General features: G+C 40.0%; 1 protein-coding gene across 12 annotated transcripts in view; it reads right to left on the bottom strand.

The window, feature by feature from the left end:
* Positions 1 to 2,135: 2,135 nt before the first annotated feature.
* The window catches only part of CTBP1 (C-terminal binding protein 1), a 237,823-nt gene continuing 219,557 nt past the window's right edge, over positions 2,136 to 20,401 (bottom strand). For 10 of the 12 annotated variants that reach the window (XM_071447416.1, XM_071447417.1, XM_071447426.1 and 7 more), the window contains 5 exons: positions 19,314 to 19,528; positions 15,343 to 15,473; positions 13,114 to 13,241; positions 9,794 to 9,911; positions 2,136 to 3,607 (listed from right to left, as the gene is read on the bottom strand). In XM_071447416.1, the coding sequence (XP_071303517.1) occupies positions 3,421 to 3,607; positions 9,794 to 9,911; positions 13,114 to 13,241; positions 15,343 to 15,473; positions 19,314 to 19,528 (779 nt within the window). In that variant the 3' untranslated portion in view covers positions 2,136 to 3,420. The remainder of the gene's footprint in view (positions 3,608 to 9,793; positions 9,912 to 13,113; positions 13,242 to 15,342; positions 15,474 to 19,313; positions 19,529 to 20,401) is intronic. The other 2 variants (XM_071447420.1, XM_071447419.1) reach the window with 2 other exon arrangements.

Here is a 20,401-nt window from a genome sequence, read left to right on the forward strand (position 1 = left end):
AAAACCAAAAGGACCCAAGCACAAAACAAAAACCCCAACCCAAGCTGCAGAGATGTCAGGACTGGGTCCCAGGACCTCCCTGTTGACAGAGAACTTTTTCTAACCCCACTTAAACTGTCATCTACCAGCATTTCTTTAACATTTTTCCTTCCTCCGCAGCATTTGTTACTTATGGCCATTTCCCCAACTCAGCCTTCAGTTTAAGCTGAAAATATCAAGTTACTCAGATTTCCTCTCCTATGAGTCCTGCACACCATCAGTGGATTTGAGAGCCCATCTCTCCTATGACTTCAGCTCCAGCTCAGTCTTTTGAAAATGCCTGACCAAAATTACTCAGCAAACGTAACAGGACCTGTGTAACATCTCTGATCCATTCTCAGACCTACCAAAAACCTGTGCCACATCAATCTGCCACCACACTGCTCCTTCCCACAGCACCAATCCACCAGTCCTACCCTGGGTCCTTTTTCTGCTAAGTTTTTGTTTGATTTGCCACCACCTGGCTTTGCACCTGCACAGCTGGCACCTTTCTGCCAGTTCTTGGACAGCACCAAATCCTTGTGCAGCCCCAGAGCCTCCTGCCACCCTGCAGCTGCCTGCAGCCTTTGAGCCAGCAGCATTTTTGTCATGTTTAGCCTCATTCTTTGTCAAGATCTGTAATTCAAATAATGCCACCAAAAGCAGCTCATGTTCAAGGCAGGCACATTTATCAAACTCCTCTTTCAGCACTGCCTCAGGTCACCTGTAGCCTCTGCTGCCATCACCTTCTCCACTCTGTATTTTCCCACATAACTGCATCTTCTGCTATCCACACTTATTTAGCACATCCTTCACCAAACGGAGGAAAATCTCATCACTACCCAATAAAAGCAGTCATAAAAGGGAGAAGGTTGCTCTGGCTTAAGTCTTTTGTTTATTACAGGGCACTTTTCCAATCACTCATTTAACCTAAGTTTGGTTTTTCACTACTTTTCAGATTTTCAGACCATAGCCCAAAGTCAGTGTCCATCAGTCTTGCCCCTGCCCAGATGGTTTTTCCTTTCTGAAGCAGGAAACTGGATTACTCTGCTCCACTCAGACAGAGATAACCCCAAACACCAACATAAAAACACTGAACATGCATTTCAGGCTCAAATGCTGAAAAAAATTTTGTGCTTCTGAATTGAGCCCAGTAAGTGCACACAGTAAACACCATTTCTAGTTCAATTATCAATGCACTAGAACAAAATGTACTTACACATGCCATGTCCAAACGATGCAAGGAACACTCCTGGTTTTTCCTTGGGAAATGGGGCTGCAAATGTGGCTGTCAGCAATTCTTGGCAGCCAGATGTTAAATGTTTGTTTTACATATGTTAAAGAAGCAAGTTGAGTCTGACAAAGCAGCATCTTAAAATATAAATTACCCAAGAAATATGAAATCCCACTTCAACAGAAGGAGATTGCATTTGGTTTTTTCCAAGTTTTTTGGCCTCAAAGCTCTTAGAAGTGTCTTTGCTGGGATAACTTGCAGCTTTAGGGCTGTTTTCTGTTTTGTTTCACAGAGGGAACAGAAACAGTTTAACCATCAAATAAATTATAATAGATGACATTTTTAGCTCTAAATATTCAAGGCGAAAAACTTCCTCTCTTCCATAGATAAAATTTCACTGTATATTGTGCTCCCTGCATAGAGACCCACAAATTTCAGAGTTTTTTGATTTACAGACTCTTACCCTTTCCTGAACTGAGGTGGAGGCTGCCCTGCAGACCTGCAGGAAGGGGGGCCAAAACTTTCCACAGATCCCATAAAACCAGCTCACCAAGTTTAGGTGGATGCTCTGTTCAGACTAATAGTGAAAAGAGACAACAGACCACCAATGAAGGTCATGCCCAGGTTCAGTTTTACCCACCATGGATTTCCCTCCTGAAGCAGCTAAACTTTTGATTTTTAAAAAAATTTTTAGAGATGAAGGACGCCTTACCCAGGAGCACAGGAAAGGTTTGAACAGCATCCAGAGCTGGAATCTAACCTGCCTGGAACACACTTCTGCCTGTGCTCAAAGAAACAAACTCCTTCAATAAAGCAAACACAATTAGATCCTGCTGCAGCCTTCCATCATCAGAGAAACAAATAAAACAATGGACACTTCTGGTGTTGGACTTCGGCAAAAGACATTTATTATTATTATTATTACTGCTGTTGTTGTGTTGCTGTTGTACCTCCTCTGCTCTGCCCACAGTGGTGGCATAAATGCTGTTACCACATTGTAGCTGATGATGCCGGTGTACAAATCAAAATCCATCTTAATTTCAAACTCCATTAGAAACACAGGAAAAAAGATCAACATTTACGAAATGTAAAGGGAAAAATGGTATGGAAAGAATTATTTTTTTTTTATTTTTCAAGCTTCCAAGACAGTATTACAAACAACAGAGAGCAAAGTAAAGCTAGAAATGAAATACTTGACAGCATCTGTTTAAAAATTACAGCTAAGAAACCTAATAAAAGTTGAATAAACAGTTACTAGAAATAAAAATTTTTACACATATGATATTTGTCTGGGATTTTTATTTCTTTAAAATAATTCATACAAATGGTTACAGTCACAAACATGATTTTAACCAAAAATATTGCTAGCCTACCACATTACCAGGAAGGAATCAATGTAGGCAATGAAATGCTGCTACTTTTCAGTAGTCTAGTGCCTTTTCCAGATACCACCAATAATATATACTTTAACTGGTGACAAAAAGCACAATGCTCGTTTATACAAAACCTTTTTGTTTTCCTCAAAATCTCTTTGCAAGGTTGTCTTCATTTTGAAATAAGGGAATTCATGCCAAAATTAGGAGAAACTGTTTTTCTTTTGTTTACTAAATTATTCTAAAAAATAAGACAAGCAGGTAGAAAAAACAATGCACTGTGTGGCGTAGAAAGAAAAATGGGAAAAATTCATTGTCCTGAGAAGTTTGCCAACTGCCTCATTTTTGGGCATGTTTGAAAATATAAAAGAAAGAATTTTTAATCTCAAAACTGGTTTGCTGAATGCCTCCCTTATGTTTTTCCTTGTTGACAGCTAAGCAAACAAACCCTTTTTAATGTTCTAGAAACTGTACACAGACAAGTACATTCATGATATAATTAACTACTAACTTCTCTTGCTTAACAAAGAACCCATAGGACACAGAAACAGTGAATCAGTCCACTGGACAGGGACAAACTACAATTTATACGGAGGAAAAAAATGTTTCCAAATCTTCTTTTTGTCTCCCACCTTTTCCTTTTATACTGTATATTGGACCAGTTTCTAAACCAATAATCGTCTCCTCCTGTAAGTTCATGGTTTTGCCTTTCATCAAAATCCAGGGTTTTGTTTTGTTTTGAGTTGTTTTCCACGCTGTGGCTGAAGTCTCCGATGCTGGGAATGCTGTTGTTGGCTACAATTGGTCGCTCGGGTGGTCTCTATCAGCTTCTGGTTTGACAGTTTGGCCGGGGGAAGGAGCGTGGGGCGGGTGGGCTACGGCAGGGAGCCCGTGCGATAGAGACATGGGGTTGGGGACTATTCCTTCTACTGCTGCAGGTATGCCAGTGGAAGCCACGCTGACCACGCCCGGGGGATACCTGCTGGGAGGAGAAAAGCAAAGCAGACATTGAAACCAGGAGCTGGCTGAGCAGAGAGCCACCTGTGGCTCTACCACTTGTGGGTTTCTCTGGGTCTGGATTGAAGGCACTGGAGATGGTAGTTCATGTTCAGACTCAAGTGTTTGTTATTTCTTATCAGTAGAACAGTCTCAGTGCTGTGAGTTCTGCAGCTTTTCATTAGAAGGCACAAAATGGCCAACAATCTTTTGTTACAAGGGCTTTTAAGGCTAAACTATCCAATTAAGAAAGGACACCTGGATTATTTTTCCTTTTAACCCAATAACTGATCCCACAGAGCCCAGAATGCAGACTTTTCTGCCCAATTACAAAACACCACCCAAACCCATGAAGAAGGAAGAAGCATGAAGGGGAAACCCAGGATGACACCCTGTGCCCTCTATCTTGCTTCCATCCACAACATACTAAAAATCCCAAAACCTCAATTTCTCCCCAAGTGACACACCTACACTACTCTCTATAATCTATTTCACACTTTTGTGGATTCCAGTCTATCTTGAAGTCTGGGAAACTTTCTCCATGGATGAGGGTGAAAGTCAGTGCTGCCCTGGGGGTCAGGGCACCCCAGAGCAGACAGAGAAACATTCCTGGTGCTCTGGGTTTCCACACCCACCCTCCTCCTTCTAGAGCTAAAGAGATGCTTCTTTTGCTTTCAGACCAGTTAGAGATCTCTCTAACTGCTCTCATCTCCAGGTGAGATGCCACATACAGATGCTGCTAAATAAAGCAAGGGATGCTGTATTTTAACCAAATGAGACATGAAAGTTTGCCAGATTGTTTATTCAGATTTAATAGCAGGAGTAACAGCACAGCAAAATAAACCACCTTCAAGTTTTGCTCCTCTCAAAGGATAACCTCAACAAGAAGTAAACCCAGCTAGGTCTGTGCAATATGTTCTCTATAACTTCTCCTTTTTTCCCTCTTTCATTCTCATGTAGGAATTTTATATTTTTATTGCTGTGGTTTGAAAAAGTATTTGTTTACACTATTTTTGCAGTCTTAGCTTCCTGACAGCTCCCCCAAAAAGCCATGACACCCACACAATAATAAGATGACAAACTATTGCACCTGAGTAACCTTTTCAGCAGCAAACTTGCCACTGCACTTGTTTGAAGGAGAACAAGTGCCACTTACACAAGGACAAGTGCTTTAGGCAGACTGCAAGAAAGAGGAATGCAAACACAAAATTTATGGATGGTCTTAAAGATTTCTTCCTCTAGCTGGACAAACACTGAGGCCTAAATATTTCATGCATTCAACAAAAGAATCACCCTCTGATTCAGCTTGATTTTATGATGGCTCTGATGTTATCAAGCTAAAAAAATCTTGCAAATCTACTGTTCCAATCACAAACTTCACATGTAATTGATGAACACTGGTACTTCACAGTGCTGTATAGAAACAGCTACACATGGATTTAATAAAAATATGTGGGTGTTTTTAGCCAAATACCTCAATACCTATTTGCAAGTTATGTCACACTGGCCACTTAGCACTGACCCTTTGCCTCCTGTCCTCATCATAAAGTTGCACACTCATCCCCCATTTCCCTCATTCTCCCCTGCTGCACTCTGCCCACCCAAGCATCCTGGTGAGAGCATTATCCATTTGAAAGCCTCAAGACAACAAACCACCACTTACTGCAGCTTTTGCTACCCAGGTATTTACCCAGAACTATGTGGGACAAGAGGCACTTGGTCAAGCTTTTTTCAAGTACATTATTCTGCTGTTGATTTTCTCCCCATCACAGCTCAATGCACCTGGGAATTTCACCCCAATTCTGCATCTTTTCCATGGTAATATGTGTTCATGCTGCTCATCCCAAGTTCCCTCAAACTGGCAGAAAATTAGTGCAGAACTTAGGCAAGACACAGGAGAAAAAAGCTGGATGCAAGCACTCTGAGTTGTTTTCTTGCTCCCACCACAGAAACATCATGGGAACCACTTTTGGAAACACAGAGCCAGAGGGGTTTAGCAGCACTGACATGGCACAGGGACAACAGGGACACCACACACTGCTCTGGTCATCCTGGCAAAGACTCCTACACACCCCAGCACTGACTACAATCTGAGATGGGTAACGAGGCTGTGACTGATCACACCACCTGCAGGCCAGATAACTTTGCTCCCAATTGTACACATATTTACAGGGCTTCCTATGCTAATTCCCTCTCCACAGAGGTTCCTTGGAATTAATTTGCAGTTGCTAATGGAATTAGTTGCTTGTTTCAGTAACTCCATTTGAATCTTATTAATCAAATTTGCTTCAGTGCCTATGAAAACTGTCAGACAGTATTGTTTTACTTAAATTTAATTTTGAAACAGCTTTTCTGTTATTCTAGGTGCTTTGCAAGACACACAACATGACACAAATTTCCATTTAAAAGTCCAACACTGCAGCTGTTCTCAACACACAATCTCTACTTTCTAACAACATATTCCCTCAGTATCAACACACCAAAGCTGGAAAAAAGTCAAGGAGAGAGCAACTTCTGCAACTGTGTTTTCCTCAGGAAGAAAAGCCAGAGCCTCCCCTTGTGAAAATGGACAGTGCTGGATCAGGAGCACTAAGAGTTACCTTATGAGCACATTAAACATTTCAAACTGCACATCTGTAATTCTACTCTGACTCCAAATATTCTTTCTGAATGTAAGGACATTCCCATGGACACCAAGTCATAATCACCAGGATCCTACCTGCCAGCACATCACCTCAGGTACAGGTTTCCTACAGACTTTTAGCAACATCCAGAGGCCCTATAATTGTTTTTCTTGTCCTAAAGCCACACAGTGGCAGCAGCCAATATGCAGATACCATCCTGTTCCATAGAAACTGCACTGTACTTGACAACTCCTAACCCTGCTTTGCAATCCTCTTTAGGAAATTTTTGGCCCTTTTTAATCATCAGTGTTGCTCAAATCCTGTCTCTGAAAGGGCACATAAGTTCCAGCCTCTATCCATGAGCATATGTATTCTATATAACTTTCCCTTTTTCTGCTGTTTATTGCTTTTCCAGTCGTTCCATTTTTTCTATTCTTAACCAGCAAATACATCCTCTCCAGCACTTCATGAAGTTCCCCCTTCATGTTCCTCCTCTGGCAGCAGTGAGTTGAAATGATTTCCAAGTAGTATGTCCACTGAACTAAATTTTTGTGATAGCAGAAGTGAGCAATCAGTTATACCTCTCAATTAATTCATTCTCTTCCATCCCCTTCCCCTATGTAGTCTTAATTTAGGAGAAAAAACACACTAGCCCTCTTAATTACAACAGATGGGCAACTTCAGTTTCTACTTTACTCTCATCTATCTTTTAAACTGCAGAAGCACCTTGAATTCACTATAGCCAGCTCTGTTAAAGTAACTGAGTCTGTCCTAGAAGAGTTGCAATTTTTAAGTGCACTCTGTTATCATGCACTGAATCTGAAAATCACCAGTGAAGCACCTCAACATGAAGTAACTCCTGAATTACCCACATCCAGCCATGCTCATCCATGTAGTTAGTTATTCACAGAATAACTTCAGTACTTAGGTATTCACAGAATCATGGAATGGTTTGTGATGAAAGGGACCTTAAAGACCAACTTGTTCCAACTGCCTGCCATGGGCAGGGACACCCTCCAATGGACCAGGCTGCTCAGAGCCATATCCAGCCTGATCCTCCACCTGTTGGGAGGCAGGAAGATGTGTGGAAATGTCTATAAATGGTACAACCACTGTTCCTGACAGTTGAATTTCTCTGTGCCTAAGACCTGTCTGCTCTGACACAGGAAGTGGCAGGGGGTTATTTCACAGCTCAGTAACAAATACACAGTGATAACACAAGATCAGGGTATGTTATGCTGCTTCACCAAGACCACTACAATAATTTCTTCTCAGGAGTATTGCTGATCTTTACTCATGGGATAGGTCCTGTTTGCATGACCTTTAGTGTTGATAGTGTCTTATATTTCACACAGTAAATGGTTTTGTTTTCCCCAGAATGTGATGATATTCAGATGATCTAGATTACAATCTGCTGACTAATGCTCAGTGTTCTTAGCTTGTGATAATATCTGATAATTTGAGATTTCTGTCCTACATCAAAATACAAGTGAATTATATACCCAAAATAAAACAGCCAGAAGAGATATCTGCATTTTTTAACATATCAATTATTATCCTAGGTCTTATCTTCCAATGCAATTACATGAGTATGATACAGTTATTAGCACATCTGAAACATTGTAGTGTCTGTGAAAGACTCCAGAACACACTTAGCTCAACATCATCTTGGATTGCAAAGAAAAGATGAAAAAACTTGGTTTGAACAATCAGTTCAAATGCTGTACTTAATCCAGGTAGGAATTAAGCACCAGCAAACACTGAAGTCAATTTCTTCATAAAACCTGGGCTTCAAGTGATGCATATTTTACACTTCACACAGTAGTAACTGCCTTTATCCACATTCAAACACTATTCTATTACCCCTCCAAAAAGCTTTTAACATTTATTGTATAACTATTAACTCCTGCCACAAAATTCCTAAAATTACTTTTATTTTGCATTTGAAAATAATGGAATCAGAATTTTACAATAAATTTTCTTTATCAAAAAAATTGACTGAAACAATGTCTTAAAAAGCCACTCAGTTCTGTGTTTATCCTGCTTAAATTGAATACATATGGTCTTTACCTTGTAAATCATTAACTCCCTCAAACATTCCTAAGTTAAAATTAATTTCCTAAGCAGGCTGCAAAGCCTGCTTCTGCTGGACTTGTGACCCCCAAAATGAGAACAAAAAGCTGCATTTTATTTGGGCATGAACCCCTGTTCTTAACTGCCATGACAGGGTTGGAGTTATTACCTCCTGTCCAGCAACACCTGCCTTTAAGCCCCAATTACATTCAGCCATGTCCTCACTACTCCAAAATGAAGTCCATGAAACCAGATGCTGTATGGAGGAGAACATGTGTGCTTGAGCTTCTCATTTAAGCAAATAAAAACACCCTTCTTAGATATTTAGGGCTATGGGCATACTGCCAGAAATAAACATCAAGTGATGTGATCACCAAATCCAAGTTATTCTTTTCCCTTGCTGCACTTATGGCTCCTGATGGGACACAGGGTGGTCACACTCATCCCTGACACCCCCTCCATCCCTTTCTGATGAGATTGTTCCAAGTCACTGGGACAGGATAACAAAATTAGGAATCCCCCCTCTACTAAAAGCATGGGGAGTCCTCCTAAACAATAACAAAGGTAAAGTAGATGCCTGAGGAAGGACAGTGGAAAGATGAGGATTAGGATAATGAGCTATGACAAAATAGTGAGAGGACTGCACTGCTCCTTTCCTCAAGGCATTGAGAGAATCTGGCAGTTGGAGCTTTCTGCCACTTTCATCCTACTTATGTGTAAATATCATACTGCAAAATACAAAAACTGCAGGTGTTTTTCATAAATAAAAGTTGTCTGAAGCTGGCTACTAGGAAGAGTCTGCTGCTAGAATAGCTGCTAGGGGTAAAGGGAGAGAGAATGACTCTGGAGCAAACCAAGTAACTAAGGAATGTGCATATTAGATATAAAAAATTGCCCCTTTCTATTAATTATTAAGACCTGCTTTCACAGTTGACTGAGAATACATAGATCAAGTCTCTCAAATGCTGCTGCTTAAAAATTAAACATATAATTTAGAAAAAGCTATTTTAAACATATTTTCATAATCACCACAGGCTGTTGCACTGTTTTCAATACTGAGTTACTTGTTCTCTCTTGTGTCTGGAGGCCACAAAACACTGCAAGTTTATCAGTGACAGTCTTTCTGTAACCTACAGCTGCATCATTACCTTCAGCAAAAAACCACACTTCCACTGCAACACTGGAGAAGACCAGAATTGTTTTACTTGAACATACAAACAAATGCATATTGCTCATATACTGACCAAAAAAGTACTGTAAGAGGATTTATAGTCAGACACAGCATGACTGATATCAACTAGCAAAACAAGATTATTCTTCTGCACACAACAATTACAAAACAAATATAGCTGGTGTGTCATGCAAAAGCACTCCTATTAATGATGTTCAATCATTAATAGGAAGGTCTTTGATCTATTCTTGAATACCTACACTGAATTATGGAGGTGTTTCTTCTACCTCTTCAGCACACTTACCTGTATGCAGCACCATTAAGCTCTGGATGAACAACTCCAGGGTCCATACTGGCCCAATGTGTAGCTGCAGTCAAGTGATCTTTGTTAACACAGTTTTTCAGACTGTCTGGAATACGACCTAAGATGAAGCAAGAAAGAGGAAATAAAAATGTATTAAAATTGTGTGCCTTATACTCTTAGTATGTCTATGTTAAAAATACTTACAAATATTTGTGTATTTAAATCAATATATAAAATGGCACTAAGAGCTTGTTTCTGATCATTGCTGTAGCCTTTTGCCTGGGACTTAGGCAATAATGGCTGAAATGCTCTGCTTAATTTTGATTTTCCTGTCTCTCTTTATCTATTGCATACAGGGTCTCAGGAGAACCAAAATCAGTAAGAGTTATCTTTCCAAGAAGCTGTAATTTGGATATAAAGCAGAGCCACCAATCAAATTCAGTAATCTAGCTCCCTGCTTTCTATCCTTAACATCACTTTCCTCCTTTTCCTTCCATCTGTAACAGCAACTAAAAACACTTAATGAAAAATATAGAATTCTGAATGGAATTGTGTCATAAACCTGAATATGACCAACACTTATTCCCTGTCCTCCTGAACTTTCCCTTCTTTACCTAAATTGCTCTTCACTTTTATTTACTGCAATGCATTAATCCTCAGCCATGCCTTTCATTCCTACATAAAATGAAAATACACCAGAATTTCCTTTCTTCACTTCTTCAAAACCCTTCCTTAACCTCTGAAGTACAACTGAAGCTTTAAGACTGGAAAATCTGTCAACCTGAATCCTCAATTCAGCACTGGACAAGCCTGTGACTGTCTTCAGCCCCGCTACAAATGACATGAGCAGATCCAACACAGATTTTTTTCATAACAATAGTAAAGTTTCCACCTATTTTAAATGGAGAGACATCAACAGCATGTGTTTTTTCTGACATCTGTTTTAATGTGTCTTCACTGAAGTTCAATCTTACAGTGCATTTGCACAGAGGGGCAGAAAGAGGTAATTTTGAGTCCACCCCTGCCACTGCTGGCAATGGTACTCCAGAAACCCTTTCAAAAACTGACCATGCTCCATCAATAAAGAACTCAGCCTTCTGTCTCCAGCTCCTACTGGAAATCTGATTAAGGACTTCACTATCTCTGCCTGCTCTATCTACCCACCAGCCTGGCCACAATGGAGCTGTAAAAAAGCCTTTTCACAGAACTGCTTTTTGTGGAATGGATACCATCAAATAGGGTTACTCCATGACTTCAGCTGATGTCCCTGAACCTGTCACGTCTCCTGTGCACAACCTGAAAGGGCTTTTAGCTCAGGACTGAACAAGGTGAGCTACATGCCCCATTACAGGTGAACCACCTAGAAATCATCTTCAAAATGTAGCTGTAATATACATCCATCTAAACTTCTGCCAGAACTGTCCACAAATTTAAACAGTATCTTTCTTCTAATCCTGTCTTCCTCTTTGCCCACCTCACTCTTCATTTTGCTAACCTCTGTAGGCATGTTCTACTAGTCTCCTCTCAAAACCTAGTAGTATTTTTTTTTATTTTAAACTTCTAATGATCTTTTCACTTGCCATGCTTGCCTATCTCTTATATCCATTCCAGTGGTCCTCCTTCTTCATACTTGGAATGCTTTCGAGTTTAAAAATATATTTCATGGTATTTAATCTCTTGCTGATTATTTCTGTTTTACACATCACAACATCACTGACTTTTAAGCAACAGCAGAAACACTTAACATTTTTATTGTCAGATGGTAGTCACAGCCTTCATTCCTACACTTCACACCTTTTTCCAATTATTCTCCCTCTCTACGCCCTCTCTTTGTGCTCCCCTATGGATTTCATATATCCAGCTTTATCCCACATTTCCTGTATCTTTCCTACATTTGTTTCACTGCAATTCAATGTCATTCTCACCTCCTTAATGCTGGTCTCAGTTTAATCTTACTAAAAACCATATGCAAACACTGAAGTGCTGACAGCTTCGATACAAATCAATGATCCAGATTGCTGAGAGCACCATCACACACTTGAAGGAACTGTGGGTCTGCCTTCCTAGGGACATATGCTTGGGCTACTGCACAAATTTAACATAAAACTAGCTCTGGATAGCTGGCTCTTCTTTACTATCAGACAATAGCCTAATTAATGCTGATTTGCACATCAGTCCTCCCTCATGCAGGTATCAGATGCTGGTTTGTGCAATCTCTCCCAGAGCTATCTGGGAGCAGGCAACAGTTACTGAACACTCTGACAAACAAACAAATGTACCACTGGAGTTCTGGAGTACAGCCACAAGCACCAATTCCAGGAAAAGGATGGTCAGGCTCCTCAGGTCACCTCTAAAACAGAGTGGAATCATCCAGTAAAGGACAATTCAGCTCATGAGTTTAAGAGGTGTCTTTAATTAGCATCCAGAAGAGAATCTTCTTTCTGCATAGGCTATAAATGAAACTAAATTGCCTGGCCTCTCTAGGCACAAGGCAGAGGGAAGGCTACTGCCAGTGCTTTTTGTGTAACAGAGCAATGTGTTGGCACTGAACTACTCTCAAGGTGACACAGATGGCCCTGCATGTCTGCAGAGCATTCAGACACTATTGCCAAGGGGGACACAGCAAAGTCCAACTAAAGGGAAAACATTAGTGCTTAATGAATCATTTTCCAGTATGAAAATCCTTCCTTTTATTTTAGGCTACAAGGGATTCAAACCCATGCCAAATGGCTCAGTCCTCTCATTTTATTTATTAGCAGTGCATGTTTGAGACGTAGCTGTTTTCTCTTATGTGAGCAGTTTACAATTACATGGCAGTTATATAACAAAGACACTCTGCCCTTTAAAATGCCAGACTTCTTTAGCAAGGCTTTAAAGAGGGGAGCATCTAAAATAGAACCTCCCAACAAAATACTGAAAACTTTACGTAGAGAACTGCTCATGACAAGTATAAAGGAGACTCTAGGAAAAGCTAAGGAAGATACCAGCAATACCAGGAGGACTTGCAAATCCATCAATGGGTAATAGTTATATGCAACAAAGAAAAAAGCAGATGACTTTTCACATATAAATACATTTGCTTTACATGAAAAAATTCTGCAATACCTGCCTTGCCTTTGTAATTGCAAAGAACCTCCAAAATTACTTGTTCCAATTCTGAGAACAGACTTAGTGAGCATTTGCTGATTTCTGAGTTGCACTTATTAGAAACAAAACCCAAGGCTGCTGCTTTTAGGCATCTTTCAAGCCTGGAGAAATAGGTTTCTTAACAAGAACTACAGGCTGAAGGAGCTAACAAGAACAGCAATGTGAGTCAGTACCTGTGATCGCCCTCCGGATCTCTCGTGCTGCTTCCTCCCGCATCTCAATGGAGGCTTGTTCACTGTACCAGGCTGCATGTGGGGTACAGATCAGGTTTGGTGCATCCTTCAAGGGGCCCTGACTAAAGCTAAATGAAAATTTAAAACAAGATCAAATGACAAAAAAATATTGGGGGGGCAAGGGGAAAAGCAAGGTGGGCAATCCAGATGGATTTGTACATACACAGGTTAATTTCTACAACACAAAAGAATTGCATTTCCATTCCTTATCGAGTTTGTTTTTAATTCTGTTAATTTAATGTACTATTTAGGGTATAAATAAGCAACAATCACTTTTTATAGACTCAAAGGGTGGAACTTAAGTATAGCAGCAACATTAGCTTCTGTCCAATGCACTTACTGTAACTACAGTCACTGCCACTCCAGTTCTGGGGCAGAAATGCATAAAGGAAAACCCAAATTAATTTAGGATGTCATTCCATTTGTCTAGGTCATCACAATTTTACTTCTATTGCATTAACTAACAAAGCTCTTCTCTTTCTGTCAGTATGACATCTAATCATTGAAAGAAAAAAATCTTACAATTATTTCCAAATCAGAAGTGTGTCCATCAGTAGCCTCAATGCCTTTTGGATAATTCAGGGTTTTTTCTTTTATTTTTAACTATCTATTTTTTCCCATTCCTTTATAGAAACTCCACAAAAAGAAGGAAATTTACAATTGTTTTTTAGGGAAAGCAATGAATCTGTGTAAAAGTGTTATCACAGATACAAAGTAGAGAAACTGAAAATAATGGAAATTTGCTCCTCCTACTCATTTCCAGTTTTAATAATCTTGCAGTCAACTGTAACAGGAGAGCAAATATTTTAAGACAAAAGCGTGCTTTCAAGGTTGGTCGTAACTCATAAAATGATAGATTTCATCTGTAGTTCAATAAACATCAAAATATCTGGCAAAACTCTTGAATAAAGAGAGCATGCTGCAATCAGATAGACATGCAGCACTGAAGCCAAAGGAAACTGTGGCTGTAATCCTGCAGCTGAATCTCTGCACATGGCATCTCCATGCAGGAAATGGGGCTTCCCAGAGGTGTAGTGGGCTGCTTGTGCAGATCCCAGACAGCAACTGGGAAAAATGTATGGAGCTGCAAGTCCCCTGAGCTGCTCCACTCTGGCTTTGCACAGCACTACTGCATTGCAATGACTGCCTTTAGGAGTAAATGAATCCAGGGTATGCATAAATAAAATTAACTATTTGTGATGTGGCATCATGCCTCAGCAGATATAAAAATTCTGACTAAAATGATATTAATTCTATTTTTTCAAAGGTTTTATTTCCCCCTCAAACTGGAATGAGAGATACTGTCCTCTCTCCAGTCTTTGCAACCTGCCCTGAATCTGTTCTTCTTCAAAAACTTATGTGGATTGTTCCAGTTAAAAATAACAATTTTCCCTGCCCAGCCTGAAAAAGTCTTGTCACATGCAAGGACCAAGCCACAGCAGTCTGTTCTCAAGCCTCAAGGACATATGAAATAGGCTCATTTTGATGGGGAGTGCTGATATCTCAATGCCAATGCCACTGAGGGGAGTGGTGCATTGCTGCCTGAAACTCTGGACTTAGTAATTCAGAAACTCAGGCTTGTGCTACCAGCCCTGCTACTGACAGCAGAGTTACTACTCCCCTTATAAAGGGTAAAACAAAATAAAACCTGCACTCTGACAGCCTTCCTGAACCTTTTTTTGCAACCTCTCACACACTTATGGCTTTCCTGCAGAGGCAATCTGGACAAATATATTTTCCTTCAGAAAGGTGTCATAAAGCACTTCTCACACCACATCTCAACTCTTTGCCTTTGAAGGACCCTGTTCAGGCATCATTTGCCTCCAGAGCTGCATCAGTGGCAAAGGTGCACTCTCCTCAAAGCCATGGCCAGGATTTGAACTCAGGTTCCTGATATTTCTATTAAATAAACCCACTGGTTTTGTTTTATTTTTCTTTTTAAGGAATTAAATCTTGGATGTCACTTTTTTCACTTCTAACCACATACACAAACTCCATCTATATTTGCATTAGTCCAGTGCTGCACAGATTCATGCTGCTTTGCTAAGGAATATTTAGCTACCAAATGAACAGAAAACTCAATTTACTTGTTGCTGTTGATTGTATCATGCACTAAGACTTAAAAATAAGAAAGTGAACAAAATAAAAAGAAAAGAAAAGGAAAAGCACCTGAATGGTTCTGACTCATGTACATCTAAGGCTGCCCCTCGTATCCTTCCTTCCTTCAGGGCCTGTGCAAGTGCTTTTTCGTCTACTAACCCACCTCGAGCTGTGTTGACCAGGAAAGCCCCTTGTCTCATCTAGGGAAAGTTAAAAACAAGAATGATGAAATAAAAATAAATGAAATAAAATCGTTGTGGCATTATTTTTTTACTCAAAAGAAGCATCCATTACAACAAAGGCTATTCAGCTGGTTTAAACTGTAACAGTTGTCTTCCCTTTCCATTGGAAAGTACCATCAAATGTGATGCTTCCAACATAAAATGCTATTTCACAGCACTTAATAACCTTTTGTTTCTTGTAAGTAGTGTCTTTTAATAGAAGCCTTGTTTCAGATATTGTGCAGTAACATGATCAAAAGATACAACTGTGCATATGAAAGTGACAGATCATTTTATGCCTTTTTATTTCACTGTGAAATTGCATGAGACAGAAACTACAGCGCATTCTTAAACAAATTCATATTTTGTGGCTTTCAACTTTCACACAAATAAAAGCCTACATGAATTTTTCAGAAAAATCAATGCTTTTGGATTTTCAAACACTTTTCCCTTTAGTTGCCAAAACACAGTAGATGTATGCATTATTTATTTTTGTTACTTCAGCTTCCTCCTCCCCTGTGAGACTTTTCAAATAAAGGTCTAAAGAATCCTTCTATTATTCAATTAAAAGGCATGAAAATGAATTTGGTTGAGAACGCCGTGTGCCCAGGAGAGAAGCTGTGCTGTGCATTGTGCAGATTAGCATTGCAGATGACACTACCATCAGTATGGGGAGAACTACAACAATTTACACCATAATACATCCACAACTTGAAAACAAAGTGGCAGTTTAAATAAGAGAAATGGTACTGAAATAAACATAAATTACAACATCCTGCTTCCAGCCACCCTGGTATTTCATCTTTGACAGATGTCTCAAACACCTCTGTGCATGAAGGAAAGCACATGAAAGGCAGAAACCATGGTGAAGATGAAAAATGAAAATCTCATTTTGTACTGACTCCATCTCTCAACATAAAAATAAGCAAACCCCAGCATTCTGACACCAACTCAACTTCATGAAACCTACACATCAGACTAAACCTTAGGTAAATGGACCCTTACACTCAAATATTGACCCCAAAATGCCAAATTCATCAACAACGACGAGGTTTGAATAAGTCAGTTTTGGTTGGTTTTTTTAATGAGGTCATACAGAATATTAATATGCACATGCTTGCAGTGTTTTATAAAGAAAAAACCCACCATATTTTACTGGCCAACTCTCTGGGTTTAATGTGGCCCTGCCTCTCTCCATTTGCAGACTGCTGGGCCTACAGGAGATCCATCCACACAGCAAAACCAAACTCCACTTACAGGAGCAGAACAAAAGGATGCTTCTCTCAGCTTTATGTAATTAATTGGGGAATCAGAACAGCAAAAAAACTGGGGGAGGATCTTAAGCTGGTCTGGTAACAAGAGATTCCTTATGGGAACAATCACTGCACCTCCAGTTCTTGGGTCAGTTGTAGGAACTGTACCAAAACCAGCAGAGGTGGGCTCACCCAAGAGCCACTCACAGCTGTGCAGACTCACCATAAAGGCTCGTGGGAGCTCATATACCCTTCCCATTCCTGGGCAAACTGGTAATTTGTAGCTTGGTGTATTCACAGGCCCTCTGAAGGACATGAACATTTTACTTAAAGTGAACCCTGCTAAAATCTTCTGTCCAATGTGTCCAACAACCTTGCTTGAGTTTTCATTTTAGGACTCTTTACAAAACTCCAGAACCAGCACTAAGACACATTCAAATCAAAGAGAACATGTCTGCATAAATGCATTCTAGAGGGAATGAATTGTGTGACTCATGATAAACTGTCAGGGTGGATGCAGCTGGAGATGATCCTTAACAATGGGTGGAAGCTTGAAAGAGCTTCACAGCTGGAACTGCTGACGTCTGTTAAATTCACCTACACTGAACCTGCAGAACTGCTTTATAAAAGCTCTGTGTTTAAACTGCAGTTTCTTCTCAAATCTGTGTAACTAAAGATGACCTCAGTCTCTTAAGAGCACAAGTTCATTGAAACACTTCTCTGAGCTACTCTGGGACTCCAAGGACAAGCAGGATGGCTTTACAGAATAACGATTAATTCACTAGAAAAGTTACTTAAGAGAAGACAGGCACCAAATTTTCAAAGACACTTGAAGTGTATGTCATTTCAGACTCCACGAAATTCAGGGTGAGACTTCAGTGAAATGAGATGCACCATACTTCTCTGTACTTTGTTTAAAAACTGGTTATGACACGAGCATGCAGAATTGGTCAAAAATGGTATGCAATGCTCTCTAGAAATTCTAGGCCAACTCCAACATCTGTCAGCCTAAATCAGAATATGCTCTACACAAACTATGCAGTCAGAGGGGTTACAATTTCATGGGTTTCACATCCACTTTACTATCCAGACTGCCTCACCCAAACTCCTACCCAAAGCAAGAACTATCATCTAGCACTTTAATTAATCCTTGCTTTGATCATGAAGGATAACAAATAGGAATATAAATGCTTACTTAAGACACTTTCCAGTGAAGAGGTTATTACAGGCACTTAATTTCAGATGGCATTACTCAGTTTTAACATGTTTTCCTTTGTTTCTTTCTCTGATTAATGTGCTATGCCTTCTCCAAAGCTCAACACATTTCTCTGCCTCCACTCAAACTTCCTGTGGTAAACTGGCCCCAGTTTCACAATTGCTGTATAATAAAGTGATCAATGCTCAGTGGTCCCATGGAATGCAGTGTAATGCTTTTTGGTTTGATGTCTGCTTGGAAAGACATCTCACCATGTAATACCCACTGAATGTACCCAGCCATACAGCAGAAGACAATATTCAAGGCAGGGTGACAGAGCTCTGGTTTCTTTGGTTTCATTTTAAGCTTCTTAATTTTTTAGAGTTTTAAATCCCAAATCCTGATTTTATGTTGTGATGGATTTGCAAAATCCCTGAACTCTGAAATCAAGAAGTGTGTTGTACTGTCAGTTGCCTGCCATGATCCTACATGACTGTGGAACATGTTCAGTAAGTTCTGGAGTTCAAGAGTAGCAAGTACAAAATATTTCTCAGAAGACAAGCAATGATTTTACTGTAGAAGAGCACTGTTGTCACGGTTACCAACACATAAACCCACAATATATACATATATATATATAAAGAACAGCCAAATCAACTATTCTATCTTAGGGTTTCTTTCCTCTACATTGCCTTCATTCTTATGAATCAGTGTTTTACTTCTGGCTGTTACCTACACTAAAGCTGGAGTCAAACTTTTTCATTAACTGTCTGGCTTCTATTATCAAATTTTTCAACATTGGAGCAGTTACTACACCCAGATCTTGAAATTACTTTATTATTTTGTGTTTTACCTACAACTTTATGGAGAAGTTGGTACTAATTCCAAGAAACATTATTTTTCCCAATAATGCAATGCTGTAAATGAGCTCCATCCTTGAAGTGCTCTGTGAGCATCGGGACTGAGCACAGGGGGGAGCCATTTAGTCATAATCCTTAAATTGCATCAAAAGAACTCAAACTGAGGGACGCCAGTGAAAGGCAGAATTGCTACCTGAAAATACACATGTAGAGGAAGGAGCTACTACAAGACACAGAAAAAGTGCTTTTACATCAATGCCACGTCATTAAATCTCAGTGATATTAAGAAGAGCAAATTATTTCCACAAATGCAATGTTACTGAGCCAAAAAGACAGCAAAAGCAACAATACATAAACAACCAGCTAGTTCCTAATCAATTATAGACCTGTTTGATCTTAGAGCAGAAGAGAAATATTTCTATCAAATGAGAATCTATGTATTTACAGAAATAAATGCTATACAGAGCTGGCAACCAGCACTGGTGTGGAGGGCACCCACAGAGATTATTACCTGCTTTATGGTGAAGTCATTAATAAGATGATGATTGTGTTCATTCAAGTTGCAGTGCAGGGTAACACAGTCACTGTGGAACAGCAGGTCCTGCAAAGTGCTCACCCGCTGCAGTCCCAGAGCACGCTCCATGCCATCCGAGAGGTATGGGTCATAGAAAATCACACTGAAGCCAAAGGCTTTGGCACGGAGAGCCACTGCTTGCCCAACACGCCCTGGAACAAGATAAACACGCCATGAGAGCAGATGTGAAGCAGCTGCTGGGTGTGAGGTGGCCTCCTCCTGCCCAATGGGAACCCTTGTACCAAACCCTAACGCTTTGTGCAGCAACTGCAAGGGCAGAAAAGGGAGGAGTCTCCCATCCCACTCAGAATCATCACTGGGACCAGAAATGGTACATCTGGGCTGTTTGACACTGCCTTGAAACAAAGCAGGAGGTTTGCACCTTTTGTCACCAGACCTGTGAAATGCCAGAAGATGCCACGTAATCTGCAATAATCTGTAATGCAAGGCTTGCCTGCTGGGCCCGTTTATGGCAAAACACCACTGCCAGTGAGCATATCCTGCCAAGGGCTTAGCCTTACCCATGTCAAACCAGCTGGCTTTAATAAAAAGCTATAAAATTAATCCTCAAAAATGGGTGCAATAACAGATAATTTGTTTAATCTGAAGCGCAACCATTCTCAATACATGGAATCACCTTTCTGGTATTGTCTTTCATTTTGAGTAATATCCTTCCAGCATTAAAATGCCTAGAAGAATCCTGTCTTCTAAGGCTTTAAAATAAATTTTATTCAGCTACCTGAATGATAAATAAAAACATTTGATCATATAGCAACTAGTTAAGAGGACTGCAGTCCCACTTGGAATAACACTGAACTTTGCTTTTTTGTTCCTCTTCTCTTACTGTCAGATTTGAGAGCTGTGCCCAGAAGTGCTGTATGGGCATGACTTCACCCCACATGTACCAGGAGGTGTGTACTTCCCTTTGACACACTACCAGTAAACAGAGAGGGGAAAAAACCTCTGAGTACATCTAATGAGTTACAGGCATTTTGAAGAGTGAGAACTAACACACTTTTCAAGTT

The sequence above is a fragment of the Agelaius tricolor genome, unplaced genomic scaffold (genome assembly GCF_023055355.1).
Source record: "Agelaius tricolor isolate 1412-34295 unplaced genomic scaffold, bAgeTri1.0.p SCAF_24, whole genome shotgun sequence".
NCBI classification, from domain to species: domain Eukaryota; kingdom Metazoa; phylum Chordata; class Aves; order Passeriformes; family Icteridae; genus Agelaius; species Agelaius tricolor.